This window comes from Anabrus simplex, chromosome 1, assembly GCF_040414725.1.
Source record: "Anabrus simplex isolate iqAnaSimp1 chromosome 1, ASM4041472v1, whole genome shotgun sequence".
In the NCBI taxonomy this organism is placed as follows: domain Eukaryota; kingdom Metazoa; phylum Arthropoda; class Insecta; order Orthoptera; family Tettigoniidae; genus Anabrus; species Anabrus simplex.
This window is the reverse complement of record NC_090265.1, coordinates 1519441472-1519464181: the sequence shown is the minus strand read 5'-3', so window position 1 is coordinate 1519464181 and position 22710 is coordinate 1519441472. Positions and strand designations below refer to the sequence as shown.

The following is a 22710-nucleotide window of genomic DNA, read 5'->3' as shown; positions in this document are numbered from 1 at the left end:
ATCCTCTCTCATTTCTCCACACTATTTTTATCACTATGTCTTTTACTGTTGTAATTTGGCTAGGCTGATGATGGTCCACAGTGGACCGAAACTAGTACCTTTTAATATCATTGTAATGTTTTTGTAAAAACATCAAATGATTATTATTATTATTTTTTTATTGAGAAGGTGGAATATTAAAATTTTGTATTTACTTTAAGCACGACCTTGCTGAATACTTCAAGTTACCACACCAGTTTAACAAAACAAAAAATTTCAGGAAACAAGTTTTATCGCGGATTCATCAAGCGGCATCTGGAATTTTATTTGCGCTGTGCTCAATCAACAAGTTTACAGAGAGCCCAAGGATTTAACAAGGAACAAGTGGATGCTTTTCATCTCAAATTAGAGGAACTATTAAGGAAATATTCCTTTCCTCCAAGCAGAATTGTTAATTGTGACGAAATTGGTGTCAGTGTTGTGCATTCAAACACATTGAAAGTTCTGCCCCTTAAAGGAAAAAAAAAAGTCAGCAAGCTGACGTCGACGTCGGGTGAATGAGGGAGGAACATTACAGTTATGCTTTGTATTAACGCTGCAGAGGACCAGTTTATACCCCCTCTTTTCGTTTTTCACAGAATTTGAATGGATCCAAAGTTGACCAAGGACGCACCTGATGGAAGCATCTTTGATTTACAAAGATCTTTGGATCACAGTTTCAGGCTTCCTGAAATGTTTGAAAGCTTTTGTTGAGAGAATTACTCCATCAGAACAAAGTCCAGTTCTTATCTTGGATGGTCATAGTACTCATAAAGACCTTGAAGTCGTTCTGTACGCAAAGAAGCACCATCTTCATATGTTGAGTTTGCCCCCCCATACCACACACAAGGTCCAACCTTTCGATCAAGCAATTATGAGCCCTTTTAAAACTGCATTCAATTCAGCATGTGAGGTGAGGATGAGCAAGTATGGAAGACAAGGATTGAAAATCACTGAAAGAGACATCTGCGGATTGGTTGGAACTGCCTTTTCATAACTTTGCAGAATGAATCTAGCAAAAATCTTCATTTGAGTGCACAGGGATCTACCCATTCAATAAGGATATTTTTGCAGAACTGGACTTCCTCCCAGTGTCAAACACCAGATCAGTGCCAGAAGAAGATGTCAGAGTGGGTAGTGCTTCTGATCAGCTACAAGCAGTGACCATAGGGAACTTTAACACCTTGCCTGTGATCGTCCCACAACAGAACACTCCTCTAGTCAATATGGCTGTTTCTTCCACTTCTAAAGCCTTTCAAAAAGCCATCGATCAGATCTCCCTTGTGACTGATGTTTCGAAGAGGAAAAATCACTGTCAGAAAAAAAGGAGAGGAGAAAAAAAGAGAGATTTTGACCTCCACGCCTTGCAAAAAGTTGCTGGAAGAGAAAGAAGAAGTGAAGTTGCTAAAGAAATAAAAACAAGAACGAAGACAGAAAACAGATAACATTGGGGAGAGGTCAAAAAAGGAGTCACGGTCAGATATCACAGTCGTGAAAAGGAGGCTTGAGTTTGGATAGGAAAGCAGATGAAAATGATTCCAAGAAGACTGAGTGTCTAATTTGTGGAGAGTGTTTTGAGGAGGACTGGGTACAGTGTTGCACCTGTAGTGTTTGGGCTCACGTTGCATGTGCTGACAGTGATAACATTGATCACATTGTGTGTAAAAGTTCCAAGCTATAACTTAAGCGATTCAGCTGAAGTAAATAACTAACCTCTGATTCATGTCATTTGAAATTGTATGTGTGTGTTGACTATTGATTTTTTTTTTTGTACTTTAGATAATGCATCCAGTACTGGGAACAGTTTTTTGAACGACGTCATTAGTAACCATTTTTATATTTCAAAATCATACTATTAAAATATCAGATATATCCACTTTTCTCATATTACCTTATTACATACGTTATCCTTGATCCTCGGAACTGGGCTCCATATTAATTCATGGAGGTTTCCATAAAATAGACAAAAGGCTTAAGTGTGTAGCACTGGGGCAACTTCCCCTAACTTCTAAAAAACAAATAGTACCCTCAGCATTGTAGTCATTACGCTCTAGCCGATATTGTTAGAGAGCAGCCACATTTTTTCTTGGGAAAAAAAAAAACAACAACTGGCACATAAGTTCACATTCTGCCTTTATAAGGAAGTTGGGAACAATATTTTCTTAAAAATCAAGAGCAGGTGCTAATTACATTGGGTTGTTCACTTTGTTACAGCATTTTTAAATCGGACACACTGGCAGTAAGAGTGGCATTATGATTTGTAAAACCTGGGACATAAAATGTCTGTTTACTATCAGTCTGATTAAACCAGTTATTTTTAATACACTTAAAAATGTGTACTGAGTCAAACAGGACAAAAATATTTTGAGTATTGTCATAAGGATTAACGAACTCAGAAGAAAAAGTTCAACTGAATATTTTTGTAATCATGAGGTTGTTATTTAAAATAAAACTAAATACCTTATAGCCCAATTCAGTCAACACATACCTATAAATAAAGTTTACATAACTGATCTCCCGTTAAATTTTTGCAAGAAAATAAACCTACATCTTTACTGTTTGACAGTAAAGAGGATACCATAAAAGTCTGTATAGTAATAACTACATACAGTGAATATTCATTAGAGGGTTGTACAGCTTCAAGCTTACCCCCCTTTTTATGTTACTTCAGACCTACCAGTAACATAAATTTCATCCAAAAGCAAATTACAATGACTTTTGTGTTGTGTTCACTCAGTGCAGATATTTTCTTCGTTAAATAACGTACATGAGATACATCTATTTCAGAACTTTCACAGCATACCTTAGAAGTAAATCTTTTCAAATATCAAGGATATAGGTTAATTCGTTCTTTGCAGAAACTGAATTCGTCACAAACGTGTTGGTCATCAGTTTCGTCCTTAATATCATCCATCAAGTTGTTAATTTGTCCATTTTCTGAATCCTTAACGGGATGCCCTGTTGAAATATCAAGTTACATAATTGTTTGAACTGAGACCATTTATAAATTTTAGAAGGTTAGTTATCATTTATGAATAATTCACCTTTAACAATAGTGAAAGTCAAATCAGGTTTAATTACCAAAGATATTCCTATTTTTGGAAACTCCTTTTCCATCAAATTACTTGTAAATAAGCTGGTTATTGCTTACTTTCGCATACACATTTTCCAGTTCAGATGCACACTCTACTGCAAAATTCCTGGTTATCTCTTGGAAGACAATGTCGTTTAGTAGTTTCTCTTCTTTCTTGGAATTCTGAATGTGTTGTTCTGTCTTTCTTTAGGATCTTTTCTTTCTTGAGGCAAAATTTTAGGCAGATATGCCGGCAAGTTTTTCTAAATTTGTGGGTATGACATCGTTAGTTCATTTTAATTGGTCACATTTCACAGCACAGAACCATCAAACTGTGTCACTGATTCTTCCCGTACTATGTATCCTTCATCCAAATTTATGATGCATACCTTTGACAAATTAGTAACTTTATAATTACTCCCGAGGATAGCTCTAAAGCATATTTGAAATTTAGTGGGATCCTTAGGAAACGAAAATACACTACGGGATTTCTAGTATCATAGTTACTTTTACAACCTGGGACACACTAAGTAGATAACATATTCAGTCACACATACATACATACATACATACATACATACATACATTACCGGTCAAAAGTTTAGGACCACATTAAAAAAATCATGAAGTTCAATCTAGGACCTACAATTTTGTTACTGGACCTCTGTATTTTCTTTCCTGAGCTATTGCATCTAATGTGATATACATCGCCTGATTTCAGTGATTTACGCCAAGTTTTGTATATGTTATACAATTTTAACTGTTGGAAGGTCACTCAGAAAGTCAACATTTTTGGAAATATTATGTACTGTATCCTCTAATTTGTTTCAAGTATCACCACAAAGATTCTTGTAGAGACTCAGCAATAGTTAGGGGTCATTTTAGTATAAATATAAAAATTCCGAAAAAATGAAGCACTCGTTTTTTTGAGTTTATTTTTTCTCAAACAAGCGCTAAAATAGTCAATTTTACCTTGTTCTTGTCATAGGTCTCAGTGTGAGCTATGATCATCAGAAATGTGTTCTTGGATGCCATCCACATTGCTAAGTCTACAGAAAAATCTTGTTGGTGATACTTGCAACCAATTAGAGTATACACGACATTATGTTACCAAATTTTTTATTTTTTGGTGTGACCTTCCAAGAGTTAAAAATACATAACTTCTACAGTAGTAGGACTAACTCACTGAAATCAGGTAACATACATCCTGTTAGATATGAGAGCTCAGAAAGAAAATTACAGATGTATAATGGCACAATTTTAGGTTCTGGATGACATTTCGTGGTTTCTTTATGTGGTCCTAAACTTTTGACCGATACTGTACATACATCATCATTATAGACTGGTATGCCTTTCAGCGTTCAGTCTGCAAGCCTCTGTGAATTTACTAAACGTCGCCACAATCTTCGATTTGCAACTAGTGTTGTGGCCTCATTTAGTTCTTTACCTCTTATCTTTAAATCGTTAGAAACTGAGTCTAACCATAGTCGTCTTGGTCTACCTCTACTTCTCTTACCCTCTATAACAGAGTCCATTATTCTCCTAGGTAACCTATCCTCCTCAATTCGCCTCACACGACCCCACCACCGAGGCCGGTTTATGCGTACAGCTTCATCTATCGAGTTCATTTCTAAATTAGCCTATCTCTTCATTCAGAGTCAATGTCATGTAATTCGTTCTCAAATTTCATAATATCACATCACTATATCTAGAAATGATTAACCACGTCAAGAGGGTGAATTGATCAAAGGAACAACATGCAAACATCCAAGATGGCCGACAGGCAATGAATGCGCATGAAGCAAGGTATTTGCTTGCACCATGCACATTTGTGACATGGCATCTCAGGTGGTGGGGGAGCAGCACGGCCTGTATATCTGGTGTGGCCTTGGTTGGATATCATTAGCAAAAGGTGTTTTAGCCTTTCTATATTTAACAGAGAAGTCTAAACGAAAATAAAGGAAAAAACTAGTACACAATATTTTTTTTTTTTTTTTTTTTGCGGCATATCCCGACATGTTACGACACATCATTGATGGAGTAACTTTGAAGAATCTTTAACTAATTATACTACTCAATTATGTCATTTCTCTTACTAATTAATTTATAAATACTGAAATATTGCATGTATCAGAGCTTTAGAAAACACTACTCTTCACTGTATCTACCTTAGGCCTCTTCATAAATTTCAACTAGATTAATGCTCAAAGCACTGGCCTTGTTGAACGGGTTTTAAGATTTCAATTTTTTCCAGAATTCTTTTTCGGGCAGCTTTGACCTGAACTTCTTTATCCTTGTAAATATACTAAAAATAGTCTCTCAGTCTGCATTGCTGTGTGGAAATGATAGAATAAAAAGCATTACGTTACAATGCTCTCACATATTTTTGAAAGTAAATTGACAATCTTATTCTCCAGTGAAGTAAAATTACTGCCCCAAAGATATTTTCCCGTCACCTTCCATTATGATTATTTTTCTTTTGTGCATAGTCTAATTTACAATCTCTTCCTATCACCAAGTAAGTTGAATTTCACACAGAACCTCTTATTCTGCACGAAGTGTACAGGACGGTTTTCAGAGATGCTGAAGTGCCAGAATTTTGTCCTGCAAGAGTTCTTTTGCATGCCAAAAGGTGACAAATGAATAACATTATGATTGGCACTGTTCAGAAGAGCCAAATAATGTTAATGCTACACACTGCTGATTTGATATTAATGTTAACACCATGTTAGTTAATGAGTTTATTATACTGTTCAGTGAAAATAATCTTTGCATTAAAATCTTAAGGTGTTAACTAAAGTTCTGTTAGCAGATTTTTAACAGTAGTTGATGAAACTGGCCCTCAATAGCTGCAGTCGCTTAAGTGCGGCCAGTTTCCAGTAATGGGGAGATGTGGGGTTCGAACCCCACTGTCGGCAACCCTGAAGATGGTTTTCCGTGGTTTCCCATTTTCACACCAGGCAAATGCTGGGACTGTACCTTAATTAAGGCCACGGCCGCTTCCTTCCAACTCCTAGGCCTTTCCTATCCCATCGTCGCCATAAGACCTATATGTGTCGGTGCAACGTACAGCAACTAGCAAAAAATAGGTGCTACTGATGTTCATTTATGAATGTCTTTTTATATATTCCATTTACTTTTATTTCAGGGTTGTTAATAAACATGTCTCATTTTATGAGAATTGTCTAAAGGGGCCCATAGACGTGCAATATTATTGCGCAATATCGGGGTTTGTGCAATATAACTGATAGTGTGTACTTAATATTGAAGGGTTGTACAATATGTGTTGCAATATATAGTCAGTCCGTGATGTTATTTTGTTTGGTGAACATGTTGAGTGACACTGATCTTTGCTGAGTTTTGCTCGCCGTGGGCGTAAGTGCCAAAAAGAAGCAGAAACGAAAAAGGAGGACATGGGCCAAACAGTGGTTTCTGGACAGAGAAAGGTACACTCATGAAAATTTACTCACTGAACTGAGAAAATGCAAGCCAAATGATTTTCGAAACTTTCTGCGCATGAATGGTGAATTGTTTGATGAACTTATCGCTTTGGTTATGCCTCAAATCGAGAAAAAGAATACTATTACGCAAAGAATTGATTTTTTAATAACTTCTTGTTTATCGGCGTTCGGGTATTTTTCGCGATATTTATCAATAAGCACCTCGTACTGTTCACTTTTTTTAACGCAATTACTGTTATCTTTGCTCTTAACGTCCCATAGAGCCGGAAGGTCATGGTACACTTCGATAAACTCCAAAAGAAACTTTGTCTCCTCCTGTTTGTCTGCCATCGCGATACGTTCTCCCCCACCTGTTGATAACAACTGGGGGGAGGACGGGGTATTGCACAATAATGCCAACACACGGCCCAGTATTTTGTGGTTTGTGCAATATATTTCAAACTTCTTTGATTTCGTACAATATATTGCACAACCCTTCAATACGAAGTACACACTATCAATTATATTGCACAAACCCCGATATTGCACAATAATATTGCACGTCTATGGGTCCCTTAAGACAATGTTATTAACCAAATCAACTTACAAATGTTGATACTAATTAAGCCAATAATCTGCCATAAATATTTCAATTCACGGTTCCAAAAACAAAAAAAACTGTATTAAAATGTACAAATACATGATTTCAATATCGTAAAACATCGCTGCAATACCACAGAACTACGATTTCTGTCCAGCAACTTCCAAAGCATAACCACGTATCTCGCATATCTACAACATTATAACATCGATTTAGTTTTTTCAGATTAGCTACGATTTTGAAAGAAATTCCGGATATATTAACAGAAGTTTGTCTCAGTTCAGAAGGATTCTGTAGAGAAGAAGTTTTTCTCCTCCTACAAAAGAAGTCAAAACTGGATACATGGTTTTGTAGAACAAACGACTATCTCATTTCTTCAGCATTGAAGCAGAGGAAATTAGCAATACAGTATTATAACAAAGTGTCATAAGTGATATATATTTAAGGTACTGATATATATTTAAGGTACTTACTCATCCATGATATCTTGTTGACTAGTGAGGGATACATAGAGACAACTAGGGTTGACAGCTGAGAGTACAGTCACTTCGAGACGAAAGCTATCACCACCACCATCTTCAGGTTCTTGTCCCAGTTCAATTTTCTCGGTTGAAGAATCTTGCAACTCAGAGCTATCAGAACTCACATTTGTCCTCGAATTCTGCCTCGTGGCTTTAGATTGCTTTTTTGATCTATGTTTTTGTATCGCAACCTGAAATACTTTCCACAATTAGAATGAGCAGAACCATCATTTATAAAACCGGAATCAACAGAAATAAATGAAAACATGATATTTCCACTTGTATTGCCATTTCAACAACAATCTCCTAGCTTTATTTTAGGTTACACACTGAACTACTTTATTCAAAGACTCTTGAGAATCGAATATAGAGCTAGTCTAGATTAATATTACCTAGACTAGCCCTATATCATCTAGTAAAAGTGTACAGAAATGACAAAGGACAACATTATCACCAAACAGGATTCAGCCTTCAACTGGGTCTGCTGCTCAATTTGGAGCAAAGTGTTACGACCGCATGCCCTTACTGTCGCTAACCGTCCATGGGAGTTAAAAGCCCGCTCCTAACCTGGAGAACAGACCCCTGTATCTGTTCCTAACCTAGGGTAGACACGCTACCTGATGGGTTTCAGAGGTATTTCCTCCTCCGACGGACCATCAACCTGTCAAAGAGTCCAAAGTTAATGGACCTCTCAGAGTGTCAGGCATTTTCCTGCCACGAAACACTGTGTTGAGCTGCAAGTTCCAAGGCCTACTCCATTACCACAGCAATGTCACCTGGCCAGACCTATACACACAAAATACATAACAACAGAAAGAAATTATTTTAAATTTTCCTCATTCCTTATTTTGCTCATGTATAGGGAACAACTCAGTGCATTGTTGTTTTCTTTTCCCTTAATATTATTCTCAGGCAGGTATTTTGGAGGAAGGAAAATACAAAAGCAAAAACATGCATCCAAAATACTGTTTACAGAATTTTGACACAACGAACATTTAAGAAGAAGAAGAAGAAGAAGAAGAAGAAGAAGAAGAAGAAGAAGAAGAAGAAGAAGAAGAAGAAGAAGAAGAAGAAGAAGAAGAAGAAGAAGAAGAAGAAGAAGAAGAAGAAGAAGAAGAAGAAGAAGAAGAAGAAGAAGAAGAAAGGGGTTAAAAATGGCAATGGCAAATGCCAACCACTGTGTGGTGATGTACAGTGGACAATTTCTATGATAATTTCACTTCACTTTGCAGAGAATATAGAGGTGAGAGAATGTGATTGTGATTGTTCACACTAATATGAGTATGTATTTATTTTTAGAATACAAAGAAAAATATTATAACATTTTTAGGCTATATATACTATTAAGGAGATGACTCAAACAAGACTTCCTACTGTTGTACTTGTTGCTTTGCTCCAGCTTCGAAAGTCTTACGATACCAGATAGAAAACATTGTCCAGTGGAGCATTACAGTTCGACCGCTCGTTCTTGGCTGGTGCAATTCACGTGCGTAGTGGTCTCTCCACGCATAGCGAACCTATAAGTTTCTTCCCACTACGGTAACCAATACATTTGACATGCACAGTGACCTTCCTGCGCAGGGCATGTGCATAATAATTATGCGGACAGCAGAGTAACGCGAGCGGTAAGAATAGCGACTAGTGGTTCATTTTTACTTTCTTACAATGCCTCCTGTTCATTCAAAACTAGCGTCAAAAACCTTGCATAGTCAATCACGTGAAATTATTTCGAATGTACACAAATTTATGAAGAGAGAAGCAGCGGCCGGTGAAGTGATGATCCCTTTGAAAAACGTTCAGGAAAGGGTCTTAAGGGCGACTCGTGTGTCTGAACGACTTGTGAGACGGATTATTAGAGAAAGGGAAGCTGCTGAAGAAACGGGAACATCATTTGGAACGCCTGGGAAAAAGCACGCAGTAAGAAAACTTATCACTGGTGTGGATGACTTCGACGTGTCTGTGATTCGCCGTACAGTGCATGACTTTTTGGAAAAATATCTAATTCCCTCCATGGGAACTTAGAATTTCTATTCGGAATTGCTCGGCGGGCAATAATTCCATTGTGGAGATTTATCTCGCATATGCAGTTATCAGACTGTGCCTCTTATAATGGACTTCTGATAAGTTCACCTGCATACACCCCAGCGTCAGTGGGTAGGGTCTGACACATCCCACTCTGATGAGTCTAGTGTCAGACCTAAAACGAAATGCTGGTTAATAGAGCAAATGCCTGAAAAGCCTTACATCTGATCTGTTTTTTGACTTTTATCTTGTAGAGAAATGTGCACCAACAATCGGCAAACTCCTTCCTAGACTTATAGGTGAGTTAATCCACCATTCAATGATCCTAATGTTTCTAGTAATTTCCATACATTGCTTCCAACATCTAACTTGGCTATTTTCTCCTTCAGGTTTAAACTGAAGTGGGAATTCATCTTTATTTATATCACGATCTTACGTGATCAAAGTAAACTTCTCTGGAACCACCTAATGTCAAAGGAATATATATATATATTTTTTTTATTTTTTTTTGCTAGGGGCTTTACGTTGCACCGACACAGATAGGTCTTCTGGCGACAATGGGGTAGGAAAGGCCTAGGAGTTGGAAGGAAGCGGCCGTGGCCTTAATTAAGGTACAGCCCCAGCATTTGCCTGGTGTGAAAATGGGAAACCACGGAAAACCATCTTCAGGGCTGCCGATAGTGGGATTCGAACCTACTATCTCCCGGATGCAAGCTCACAGCCGCGCGCCTCTACGCGCACGGCCAACTCGCCCGGTGAAAATAAGTTTAAAAACTTATCTTGAATATGGGTTTTAAATGGATAAAAAGACAAGGGCTGTTCTGATAGAACGACATGACATTAGGTCTTTGCGTATACAGTTTCTGAAGGCGATTAAGAAATATGGAGAGGAGGGTCGTCCCATAGTTTATGAAGACGAGTCTTACATTCATAGTAGCCACTGAAGCCCTAAGAACTTGAGTGATGACACGGCAGCAGGTTTGATGACACCTGTATCAAAAGGCAATAGATTAATAATCGTTCACACCGGTAGCTCGTCAGGTTTTGTACCGAATCCCTATTAATATTCAAATCGGGGCGGTCAACGGGAGACTTCCATAATGAAATGAACTCTGAGAATTATCAGTGATGGTTGACAGAGTAATTAATATCAAATTTACAACCTAATTCTGTGCTGGTAATAGATAATGCTTCTTATCATAACGTTCATTTGAACAAAACTCCAACCTCCAATAGTAGGAAAGACACCATGAAAGCATGGCTTAGAAAAAAAGGAATTCCGTTTGAAGAGAATATGCTCAAGGCCGAATTGTACAACATTATTAAATTGCACAAACTGCTCCATCAGCAGTATCTCATAGATGAAATTATGGCGAGACATGGGGGCACAACCTTGAGACTACCCCCATACCATCCTGATTTAAATCCTATAGAAATGATATGGGCTTACGTGAAACAATGGGTAGGAAGTAGGAACACCACTTTTAAAATGGAAGATGTTATCGCTTTGTGCAAGGAAAGATTATCAGAAATCAGAGAAGAGGAATGGAGAAAGGTTTGCCATTGCACAGAGGAAAATGAATTAGAATATTATGTACGGGAAGGACTAATCGAAGACGCGATTGAAAGAATAACATTCACAGTTAATGGCAGTAGTGACATTAGTGACGGTGACAGTGAATCCAAAGAGAACATTCAATCAGGAGACAGTTGTAACCGTACGTATGTACGATCCCCGAGTTTTTAGGTTAGGAAATTTTCGTATATAGTTTGTTAGGTTAAAATCATGTAATTTTGTTTATTTACCATGTAAAAACGTAATATTATAAGAAGAATGTATAGTTAGGGAATATTGCATATGTTCATCATTATATTTTGTATAAATTTCCGTTTGGGTAAGAGTCTGTAAATATGGCCTAGCCGTAAGGATTGTGCAACCGGGAAAACAGCGACTATATCGGGAAGGACGGTTGAGGTTGGTTGTGTGTGTTGCAACTAAGTGGCTTTGAAACACGGGGTACGGCAGGTTGTATCGGTTGAAGAATTGGTGTGAATCAATGTGGACATACATGAGTGGACGGTCTATGTCACATCATATACTCGATAGCCAATGCGAGGGCTTTGTTTTGAGCGAGGTTTGGGTTGACAGAGTGACGCGGGAAGAAGTGCCAGTGTGAGCGTTGCTACCAGTAAACTTTTCAGGACGCGATAACCACGTGTAGCAAGCATATATAAGTGGGTACGCGTGTGCGGCGAGTCATTCTGATTCTGATTCTCATTCTCATTCTGTTTCTGACTCTGATGCTGATACTGTGTGTTTCTCATTTGTACTGGTCTGCGGGAGCGACGTATTTGCGCAGTTTGCTATACGATCTGCTATTGTTCGGAGTATCTGTTGCGGAGTGAACATGGGATAATCTCAACGACTTACCGGCTTTGCAGTGGACTTTCTAAAAAAGAAAGTGTTTGTTTGGAACTTGTCACCCGAGTATGCAGCTTCAGTTGATGGAGAATTTTGCCGTTTGCTTGCCTCCGGACATGTAACGATTTCTGTCCAGCCAGCAATTGGAAAGAATTCAAGACGTCGACGAAGAAGTGTAAATAAGGTTAGGGATGCTCGTCTTAAAGAAGGTTGCATCCATATGTAGAGAAATAGTCGTCGTACTTTTCTCTACCAGATTAGGATTCACGGTAACAGTGGAGTGCGAAGGGGCTCTTACCTGGAGATATGTTAAAAGTATAATGATGTTCTATTTTTATTAGTGATTTTAATGATTTGTAATTTGCCTTTATAGACGGCAAACGAGTAAATCTCGTGAAGAGATGATTTTGTTGGGTTGTATTGTGTATATTTGCTCTATGTAAACGGCAAGCACTAAGTGGGTTGCATAAGTGTTCATTTTTGTTGGTGTTTGTCACACATTAGTTCTTATTCTGGGAGTAAAGTCATAGAATCAAACTTAAAGTGAGTCTTTTGTCAGTGGAGTAAGGGTGAACCTGGCATGTTACCCAAATTTAATTTCAGGGGTTATATAGCAACAGGTAAGGTTATAAAGCAAGTCTGGAGCCTCGTCAGCCTGATGACCGTCGCCTTGGGAAAGGGAGTGGCTCGTTGCTCTACATAATTAAATATTCCTGCAATTGTTTTGCAGGTGGCGCCCATTATCCTTGTTATTTACACTTAGTTGAGTCAACGTTTATCTGTTCAGTATTTCAATAGCTTGCGGTAGTTACACAGTGACGACACAGCAATGTCAGGTGTACAGGAACTGAACTAAAGCCTCTACTATTAGCTCGTGTGAATATTAGTATTAATACTTTACCTGAGTAGAAGTTAGAAAATGTATTCTTTTTTCAGTTAACTGGAAAGTACAGTAATGCCTACTAGTGATGTGAATATTTTAGTGTAAAGAATAATTTGTAAAAAGATTTTGGGTGAACTGAAAGTTGCTTTGCTTTGCTTTGCTTTGCTTTGCTTTGACGGTTCCTTATACAGCCTGCAGTGCGGTGATGTGCGAAGGGTGCCCGAAGACTGGCATGGGTAAGTCACATGATCTTCTAGACACACTCTATTGTTCCCAAGCGCAAGTGACCGGCCAAGAACGAGCGGCCGACCTATACCTGAAAACGTTCCCATAATGCTGGCAGCATTTGCTCACTGGATAGCAATTCCTATCTGCTGCCTCAGGAATACCACTGAAGAAGGATCTTCAGCAATTCCATATACAGTACTTATTTGCCAATATCTAAAACAGGATTTTTGGAGTCTTGAAACCACGTCCCATCATACTGACCGTGAATGCTACAAAGATGTCATTGCCCATCACAGCTCTGTATTAATTCCTTTTATTGCGCACAGTGAAGTTTGAGAAGCCTTTCTTAGGGACAGTCGAGATTATCTTGTCATGACACAGAGCAAAGTTCTCTGCGAAACTTAAAGAATTTCACCTTATTTTCTTGACAAGGCATAAGCCCAGAAAGCCAATATCATGTCAATATGTTATCATGTTTGATAAAATTTGTTTTATATTATTAGGTATTTAGCATATATATAGACATAAAATTAAGTAAAGAGTTCAATATTTTAATTAAGGTACTCTAATATTAAAATTTCATTTTAGTACCGTTGTTTTATGCTATAAAATATTATGAAACAGACAATGTCACTGTAATGTGGGTTGATTCTACAAAACAGAAGTATTAGAGCATTTCAAGGGCAAAAAGTTAAGTATCCCAAAACAGAGGACAATGAGATGGCATATATGAGGGATAAAAAACTATTCAGTTGTGCTGTCTAAAGAAAACGTATCATTTAATTGCTCTCCCACATTGCCAAGAGGACGTGGAGTTGCAGACTTCAAGGCCAGCCGTAGATAGAGATATACTGCTCAATATACCACACAGGAAAGAAGAAAAATATTTCTCACCAACCAATATTGCTAATCAAGTACGTCAGCCTCGCATTGGTAAATTTACTGGCACATAAAAGAACTCCTGTGGTGCTAAATTCTGGCACCTAGGAATCTCTGAAAACTGTAAAAGTAGTTAGTGGGATGTAAAACCAGTAACATTATCATCAAGAGACTGTTACCTAACCCTTCACTGCCAGGAAAAAACATCCAACAACAAAGAATTAAAAGAAAAAATTTACCTAAGTATGGTTCACCCATTATCGGAATATGCAAACAGTGTTTGGGATCCTCACTAAGAATACCTAATAAAAGAAATAGATAGTGTGCAGAGGAAAGCAGCAAGATTTGTAACAGGGGATTTCAGGAGAAAAAGTAGTGTATCAGAAATGTTAGAGAAACTTGGGTGGGAAACTAAGTAAGAGAACGGAGAAAACTAGACTGGGCGATTTCCGACAAAAGAGTAGCGTTACAAAAATGTTGCAAAATTTGGGCTGGGAAGACTTGGTAGAAAGGAGACGAGCTGCTCGACTAAGTGGTATGTATTGCAAGCTGTCCACTTCATGGCCGTATCGATGAGTATAATCAACAAATTAATCTAAAAAGCCACCTAATCGATACTTTATTTCTTTTGCCTTTGGCAAACTTAAAAATACATTAACAAACACAGTACATGTTTCGACCACTTAGTGGTCATCTTCAGCTGTATATAAAAAATCTTAGATGACAACATTTTTAAGTTTGCCAAAGGCAAAAGAAATAAAGTATCGATTAGGTGGCTTTTTAGATTAATTTGTTGATTAAGAGGTATGTTCCGAGCTGTCAGTGGAGAGATGGTGTGGGAGGACATTAGCAGACGAATAAGTTTGGATGGTGTCTTTAAAAGTAGGAAAGATCACAATATGAAGATAAAGTTGGAATTCAAGAGGACAAATTGGAGCAAATATTCGTTTATAGGAAGGGGAGTTAGGGATTGGAATAACTTACTAAGGGATACGTTCAATAAATTTCCAATTTCTTTGCAATCATTTCAGAAAAGGCTAGGAAAACAACAGATAGGGAATCTGCCACCTGGGCGACTGCCCTAAATGCAGATCAGTAGCGATTGATTGATTGAATGATTGATTGATATAGAGCCTATACAGGAGAAGAAGAAGAAGAAGAAGAAGAAGAAGAAGAAGAAGAAGAAGAAGAAGGGGGAGAAATACGTGAGAGGCTTCAGTTGGAAAATAATTATATCGGCAGGACTGACCACAAGTATAAAATTAGAAGGAATATTAGCAGAAGCGATTGGGGTAAATTTTTATTCACTGGGAAGGGCGTGAAGGAGTGGAACAGTTTACCATGGGTAGTGTTTGATCCTTTTCCAAAATCTGTACAGATATTCAAGAAGAGAATAAACAGCAACAGAGAAAATAAATGAAATGTTAGAGGGCATTTGGCTAATGCAGGTTATTGTAAATAAAAAATGTGTGTGAATAAATGAATTCCATCCCCTGGTCTATGGAGTTTGGACAGCCGAAGTAGGGGACTGCCTGTAGGGGTGAAGTACAGTGAGGACTTCGAGGGCCCTGGAACTAATACGGTAGCTGTGGAGGCCCTTCAGGAACTGTGAAAATTGGTGGCAAAAGGGGCTCTGGTTAACACGCAGCAGGTCGTTATGCTACTTAGGTTCCAAAATGGGTGAACAATACATAAGTAAATACCGCATTTACTCGTGTATTAGACCCCCCTGGCTTTTCGAGACGAAGAAAATGAAAAAAAAAAATCTCGCCTATAAGACCCCCCAACGTAATTCGTCAGAGAACGATGACGATTCCGCTTCAAACCGTGTACAAGTCCTATTGCAGCTCTGATGAAATCGCACAAATTTGTGAATAGTTTCGTCCGTACGACCTATGCAATGAAAAACGCGTCGAATCTATGCGGTACATCTGTGTTTTGTAGTTAAGAAATGTCCGCCTCTATAGCGTACGTCTACTACAGCTCTGATGACGTCGCACAAATAGATGAACAGACCTAGCTTTGTGTCCAACCCGCACATTGCAAGCATAGAACAGTCATGCTATATGTCTTTGTTTTGTGGTAATTAATGTCCGCCAGCGTAATGGCTAGCACAATTAGTTGCTGTTTTCGGGGGTCTGACTTCGATTCCCGGTACCGTACTGCCAGAGATTTACGGATGGCAGGAAGGCTGATATGCGGTAAAAGCGGTCCCTGTAACTCCCCTCTACTAGGCATGTGTCTAATAGGAGCTGTATCACCTCAGGATGAGGAAACAACTTTACTTTAGTTGAGAAATATTCACGGTTGTTGCTATTTATATAGAAGGCGAGAACAGTAACAAAGTGGTCGTTTAATATCTCGTAACTCGGGCCATTATAGGTACATATTTGGAGAGAAGTAAGTTTAAAACGTGATAAAAGCTGTCCAATTCAAACGATCGTTTTACTCGCCAACGTACCTAACAAATAATACCGTAATAATTTTATGTCCCCACGTACTTTAAACGATTTTCGGAGACGCCAAACAAAACATACTAGGGTATGCGTTAATAAAAAAAGAGAGAACGAACGTACACAATTAAACATTATGATAATAAAACTCATTACCGCCACACCTGTAGATATCCATAAATGCGGTATATTTTCCTGTTATTTATTTTTATTTTTTCCTAAACAACGTGGTCTGTCTTATCTCGTGGAAAGCTGTTTACGCAAATCCTGATGTGATAAATTTAGAGAACAAGCATGAAATATACTCAAAAATAAGGCTCTGTGTTTTAACAACCGCAGTTATCAAAATGTTTCCAGTTACTATGTATTACATTCGGAAGTACAACTCGTAACATACGCTAGTTATCAGCTGATGGTTTGGTATGCCTTCTACAGTACGGCTTTATTCGGAAGGAGTGGCTTCTGCTACATATACACCAATTGGGAATATCAGAGACCATCTGGGAATAGATTTACACTGTTTAGACTCTATAGTCGGAAACAAAATTATTTTTAAAAGGTTTAAAAAGACGGGACCTCGCATGCTCTTGATTGCAGTGCATGGCTCGAAGAGAATGAACAATGAAGCAAGGCTGACGCGACTGACGAGAGATTGCAGTGAAGATGACGTCACTTAGAATGGCGACACGCCAGTAGCAAGGCAGGGATTTTTTTTTTTTTTTCTTCTAGGGGCTTTACGTCGCACCGAGGCAGGGAAGTTGGCGGCACAAAGCGATAATTCAAATGAAAGCAGTGATCAGGTTTACTGAGTGGTAGGCCTACTGCTGAACTGACAGAGACAAATGACTGGCCATTAAGTTCTTTTGTATCAATATTTAATTATATGATAACACAACACCCTTATCCCTTTCTTCTACGGGATCGAGTATGAAGTGAGACAAATCTTCGTAGCGAGTTTTTACGGCCGTATGCCCTTCCTGACGTCAACCTCACCAGGGGAATAAATGAGATGTATCGAATGACGTGATATGAGTAACTAAAATGGACTTTTATACGTACCGTAGGCCTAAAATTCGTGTTCACCATTTTTTGTCTTTTTACGTTTAGAAACAATGCCTTCCGACGAAAATAGCCAGTATAACTTAAATACATTCTAAGTTTGTTAAATAATAGTATAGAATGTTTACACGTACAATTTATAGCTCTTTATAACCTAGGTCATGTGTTCGCTGCACAATATTTTGAGGTTATCGCATATTGGACCCCCCTTTATTATTTTTGGCTGTAAAAGTGGGGGGAAAAAAGGGGGTCTAATACGCAAGTAAATACGGTAAATGCAATAAAAATTGCACTATACCAGTTGTATAGTATTATTTGAATAATTTCACATACCGTACTGTATATGTGTTGACTATGTTTGTAAGTACAGGAGATATTATAAGTAGCATTTTGTAAACAATATAAATTTATTAAGGATGAGCTGTGTGTTTAATAGAAAAAATTGTTAGCGTAAATTGTATAATATTGTATTCTAGTAAAATTTTCTTCTTCTCTTGTTAATTTAAAATTTAGTGCTTGACAATAATGTATTTTAGTGTACCATTTGCCACCGATGTAGGCACCTCATTTGCAAATAAAGAGATTTTGATTTTGAAAAAACAAAAAAAATGCACCATTAAACAAAGAATGACATGTTTTGTTCTTAAAAGAACATCAGATTCTACCAAGTCACATTCAGTATTTTGGACATATTTATGTTTATTTTTGTACAAAGGTCTAGGAATTTGAAATTTGGAAGTCCAATTTAGTCTCCTCTCCGGCATACGCTTTGCTGAAGATACATACGTACCATGAATCTAATGACAGCGAACAATTAACTGTTGTGAACCTTATTTGTAAAATGGAGGAGTATCTTAAAAAAAGTGATTGTAAAGCATACGACTGAAGACACATGAAAGTGAAAGCTTGAAGAACGCTACGGTGAAAATGGTATAATATCTGGTGATAGTGGAAAGGCTGACATTGTAACATTTTGAGACTGCTGATCAAATTCTTAGATCCTACCATGCAAAGTCAGCAGCAGCAGTTGCAAGACTAATCAAATATGATGTGAAAGCTTCAGGAATTAGATAAGTGATGTTGGCACAACTAAGCATTTCAATCACAATTACTGTTTTCTATTACAACAATATTGTCACATCCACTGATCTGGCATTCCCCACAAGAGCCTGAACAATACAGCCCATTCTGTTTGCATCTACATAGCATTGTTTCTGTAAGATGCAATGGACAGCAATGGATCATTTTCAGTAACCACTCTAACGCTGGCGGCATATCGGACACTGTAGGGGAAAACAAGTTTTCTGTAACAAACCACCCCATTCTGTAGTAGTTAAAGTGTTTATTTCGATTTTCAAACACTGATCTGGTAATACATACGGAAACTGTGGTATTGTACTTTGTTGCTGAAACTATTTCCACTAATATTTGATGATTAAGTGTTTGTAGAAAACCTCCTACTTACATAGCTAAACCTATCTGCAGTGGGAATATTAAAGCTCGAGGGCATATTGCTTGCACAGAGCACCTTTAAGCTGCCAGGAACGTAATCTCCCCCCCCCCCCCCCCGTTGAGAGATCAGCTGTTGATGGATATATCTCTTTATTTACCCATTCATAAACTTTCTCATCACTCTTAATTAGTCTTTCATTCGCCCCTACTATGCATATTTTTTTGTAATTCAGGACCAAAGTCTTTACTTTGCCTGATAAGATTTAAGAATTTGATCAGCGGACTCTTTAAATGTTACAATGTCAGCCCTCCCACTTTCACCAGATATTATAACACTTTCACCACAATGTTCTTCAAGCTTTCTTTTCATGTGACTATGCTTTTTTTTTTTTTTTTTTTTTTTTTTTTTTTTTTTTTTTTTTTTTTTAAAGATACTTTTCCATCTTACAAATAAGATTCACAACAAGTAATTTTTCCTTGTCATTAGATCCAAGGTACGTACACGTCTTCATGAAAGCGTACTGTTGCTCTTCATTGATCGGACCCCCTTGTTTCTTGTCTCTTTGAGGACTGTTCACGATACGTGCATATTCCTGATGAATATTTTTCCCATTACAAAAGTTTGCACTACATGTGTGGTGGTACATGCAATCGGCAGCAAGCAGATCTGAAAGGAAATATTCAGAATCCTTTTACCACAAAAGACCATCACAGCATTTCTCACAGCATTCTTTTTTGGGTCTCAGCAAATTGGGATGTCCACACCTTACATTGATCTCATTTCAGTTAGTACTTTGCAGAAAAATCCACAGGAGTTCCACAAAACAAGCAGTCAGTTTCAGCAAAAAGAGGTCCTTCATCTAAACTGACACTTCTCCTTCCAATGCATGTTTTACTTGTTGATTGTTGTGCTCTATATACCAATCCCTTTCTCATCAGTGTGCATTCTTCTGCATAACATCTGAACTCTGTTTCCAGCACTTACGATTGCACTGCTTCCATGGAGTTTACTGGCTGTGTTTAGGCCAACAACGCCATCTGCATTTAAGTCACTACCTCCTGGCCATCTTCGTCAATTTGTTTGCAAATACACAATGCTGTCCAGTGGCAGCCATTCTGAGTAAACTTTACCCGAAACTACAAAATTTTCTTTCAACATTTTACCTATTAAAATTACACGTTAGAAAACATTTCATTTTATACTTACAAACAAGATTTTTTAACCCCCCACAGGACTACAGCCGTTGAAGGGCCTCGACCTACCAAGCGACCGCTGCTCAGGCCGAAGGCCTGAAGATTATGAGATACTGTGTGGTCAGCATGACGAATCCTCTCGGCCGTTATAGATTTTTTAAAAAGGGCAGCCATTTTTATTTCTCTTAAGGTACTTTCCCAGGGTTGAGTTTTGATTATGTTAAAAAGCAACATTTCAATTGCTTCTGAAGCAATTTTGCCCAGGTCAAATGGTAATTTGATCATACTATGATTACTTTTATAAAGTACTAATACTGCTCTAAACTGACTGTGGACCAGATACATAAAAAAATTCCCTGTCCCTTTCTTGCAACACTATATCTGTAAGTAATTATTGGCAAATATTAAGATGGCATGATCACTCTCACGAAATGCTTTATATCTACCACCAGCTTTTAGTTACACTGTTCCTAACATGGAGACAGATGTCTCTTTGCTGCAAATCTTGAGAGAGCCTGCATGAAAGTAACTGAGTTATTTCCTCAACCAAAAAGCCATCACCCTATCCAGAGAACATCCTCAGCTGAAACTATTTTACCACTGCTCAAGAGTCGGCAGAGAGTTGCTCGTAATATAATTTATTCCATTACGTAAGCTACTGGATGCTTGAGGCCAACCCCAGTACAGAAACTGCAACAGACATTGCTGCAGATATGGAGAGAACAAAGCAGGAAACAGATTCGGGTCACCCACTGCAAACACCAGCCTATAGTATGATGGCTCAAGCCCAGGAAGATTCTTGTGCTGAACACAGATCCTTGAGGGATTGCAGAAAGAAAACTGCATCACAAAGTGGAAAAATGGGCTGGATAATTTCCAACATCCCAGTAAAAGAAGAACTGGCTCTTGGTCGTGACCTGCTCTACAAAGTATGGAGGACATTAAAATGCATGAGAGTGGGAATGCCAATGTGCAAGACCAACCTACTGAATTGGTGCCTCCTTGCACCAGAAGCATATTATCCTGTGTGGGTATGGCGCTGTCCAGGATGATATTCACCTGCTGATTTGCCCCCAGCTCAATCATTCATTCAAAGTGGAAGACATCTCGAGCAATGACACGTTCATCTCAGCTAATAAATTTTTTGGAAATTTTCAGTTGGCCAGATGAAGTAAGTAAGTAAATCACTTGATTTGCAGGAGTCCCTAATCAGTTGTTCATTAGAACTCTTCCTGATAGCAAACAGCATTGTTGTAACAGTTCAATAAAGATGGATGATAAAAAATAGATACATTTCAATAACAAAAAAGAAAATTACTATGCCTACCGGACTCTTGCAGAGATTTCCTTTCTTTGGACCTTTGTTGGAAGAAGTTAACACTCGAGCTCCCGTTTTATGATACTCCACCAACACAGAACTGTAAAACAACATTAAATTTTAGTCAAGAGCTTACATTCAGTTCTATTAGCATGTCCCAGAGGAGAAGTATGGAACTGTGTTCATAATTAATTATGATTTTAAAAATGAATGTATTAAAAAAAAAAAATTAATACCTGGATCCTGTGCTCGTTGCATGTCCACTTTTAACCAATAGTGCATTAAGACATATATCAATAGTGGACTGTGACTCGTATAACGTCACACGGCAGTGTGTCTTCAACACTTCATCCACAAACAACATGAGTAACTTCTTGGTCGCAATCTTCAAGAAATACATTTTGGCTTCTAGTGACCACACACTCCCACTGATTGGAATCACATCAGTCATTGAGCAGTGAATAGCCTGAAAGAGAAATTATTCATTATTGTATCATTATTGCCTTTTTTATATATATATAAACTTTATTGCGCACAAGTTGTGCATTATTAGGATACATTAATCAATACAGAGGTCTATGATTGATTTTGCACGTTTTACACGACAGTACGTGATATTGGTCACAATGTTTACCACAGAGTTCACATATGCACATCGAGTCCGGGTCGTGGTATGTCTTCGACCTACAGATTTTATGATGGTAGCCATGGACTGCCATGGAATTTACAAAATGTCTCAGCTCCTGGTTTGTTCCGGTCCATGCTCTGTTCATCATGGCCTCTGAAGAGTAGAACTCTTGCCATATCTCGTTTTTCTTCTCCCTCTCCAACCGCAGTTTCTTCCAGTTGTCTGTACAGGGCAGATTGATTTTCCATCTCAGGTCCTCTATTGGAAATGTTTCTCTCGCGAGTTCGTACGCTAGTCTTGACTCGGTGTACTTTGAAATCCCGAGGGCTGCTTTCAAGAATCTGGCTTTCACTTTTTCCATTCGTATTAGGTCCTTATAGCTTAACTTTTCCCATGTTATCTCTATTCCGTATGTTAGAATAGGAACAATTTTGGCTTCAAAGAGGGCTATAGCTGTATCCGGGGAAAGTTTGCTTAATGACATGATGTCGTAGATGGCTTTGGTTGCGGCAGCTGCTT

The 22710-nt window shown here is 38.1% G+C and overlaps 1 protein-coding gene across 2 annotated transcripts in view; it reads right to left on the bottom strand.

The window, feature by feature from the left end:
* Positions 1-22710, bottom strand: part of qin — an 870645-nt gene that overhangs the window by 296454 nt on the left and 551481 nt on the right. For both annotated transcript variants that reach the window (XM_067138014.2, XM_067138015.2), the window contains 3 exons: positions 21800-22029; positions 21573-21663; positions 7606-7844 (listed from right to left, as the gene is read on the bottom strand). In XM_067138014.2, the coding sequence (XP_066994115.1) occupies positions 7606-7844; positions 21573-21663; positions 21800-22029 (560 nt within the window). The remainder of the gene's footprint in view (positions 1-7605; positions 7845-21572; positions 21664-21799; positions 22030-22710) is intronic.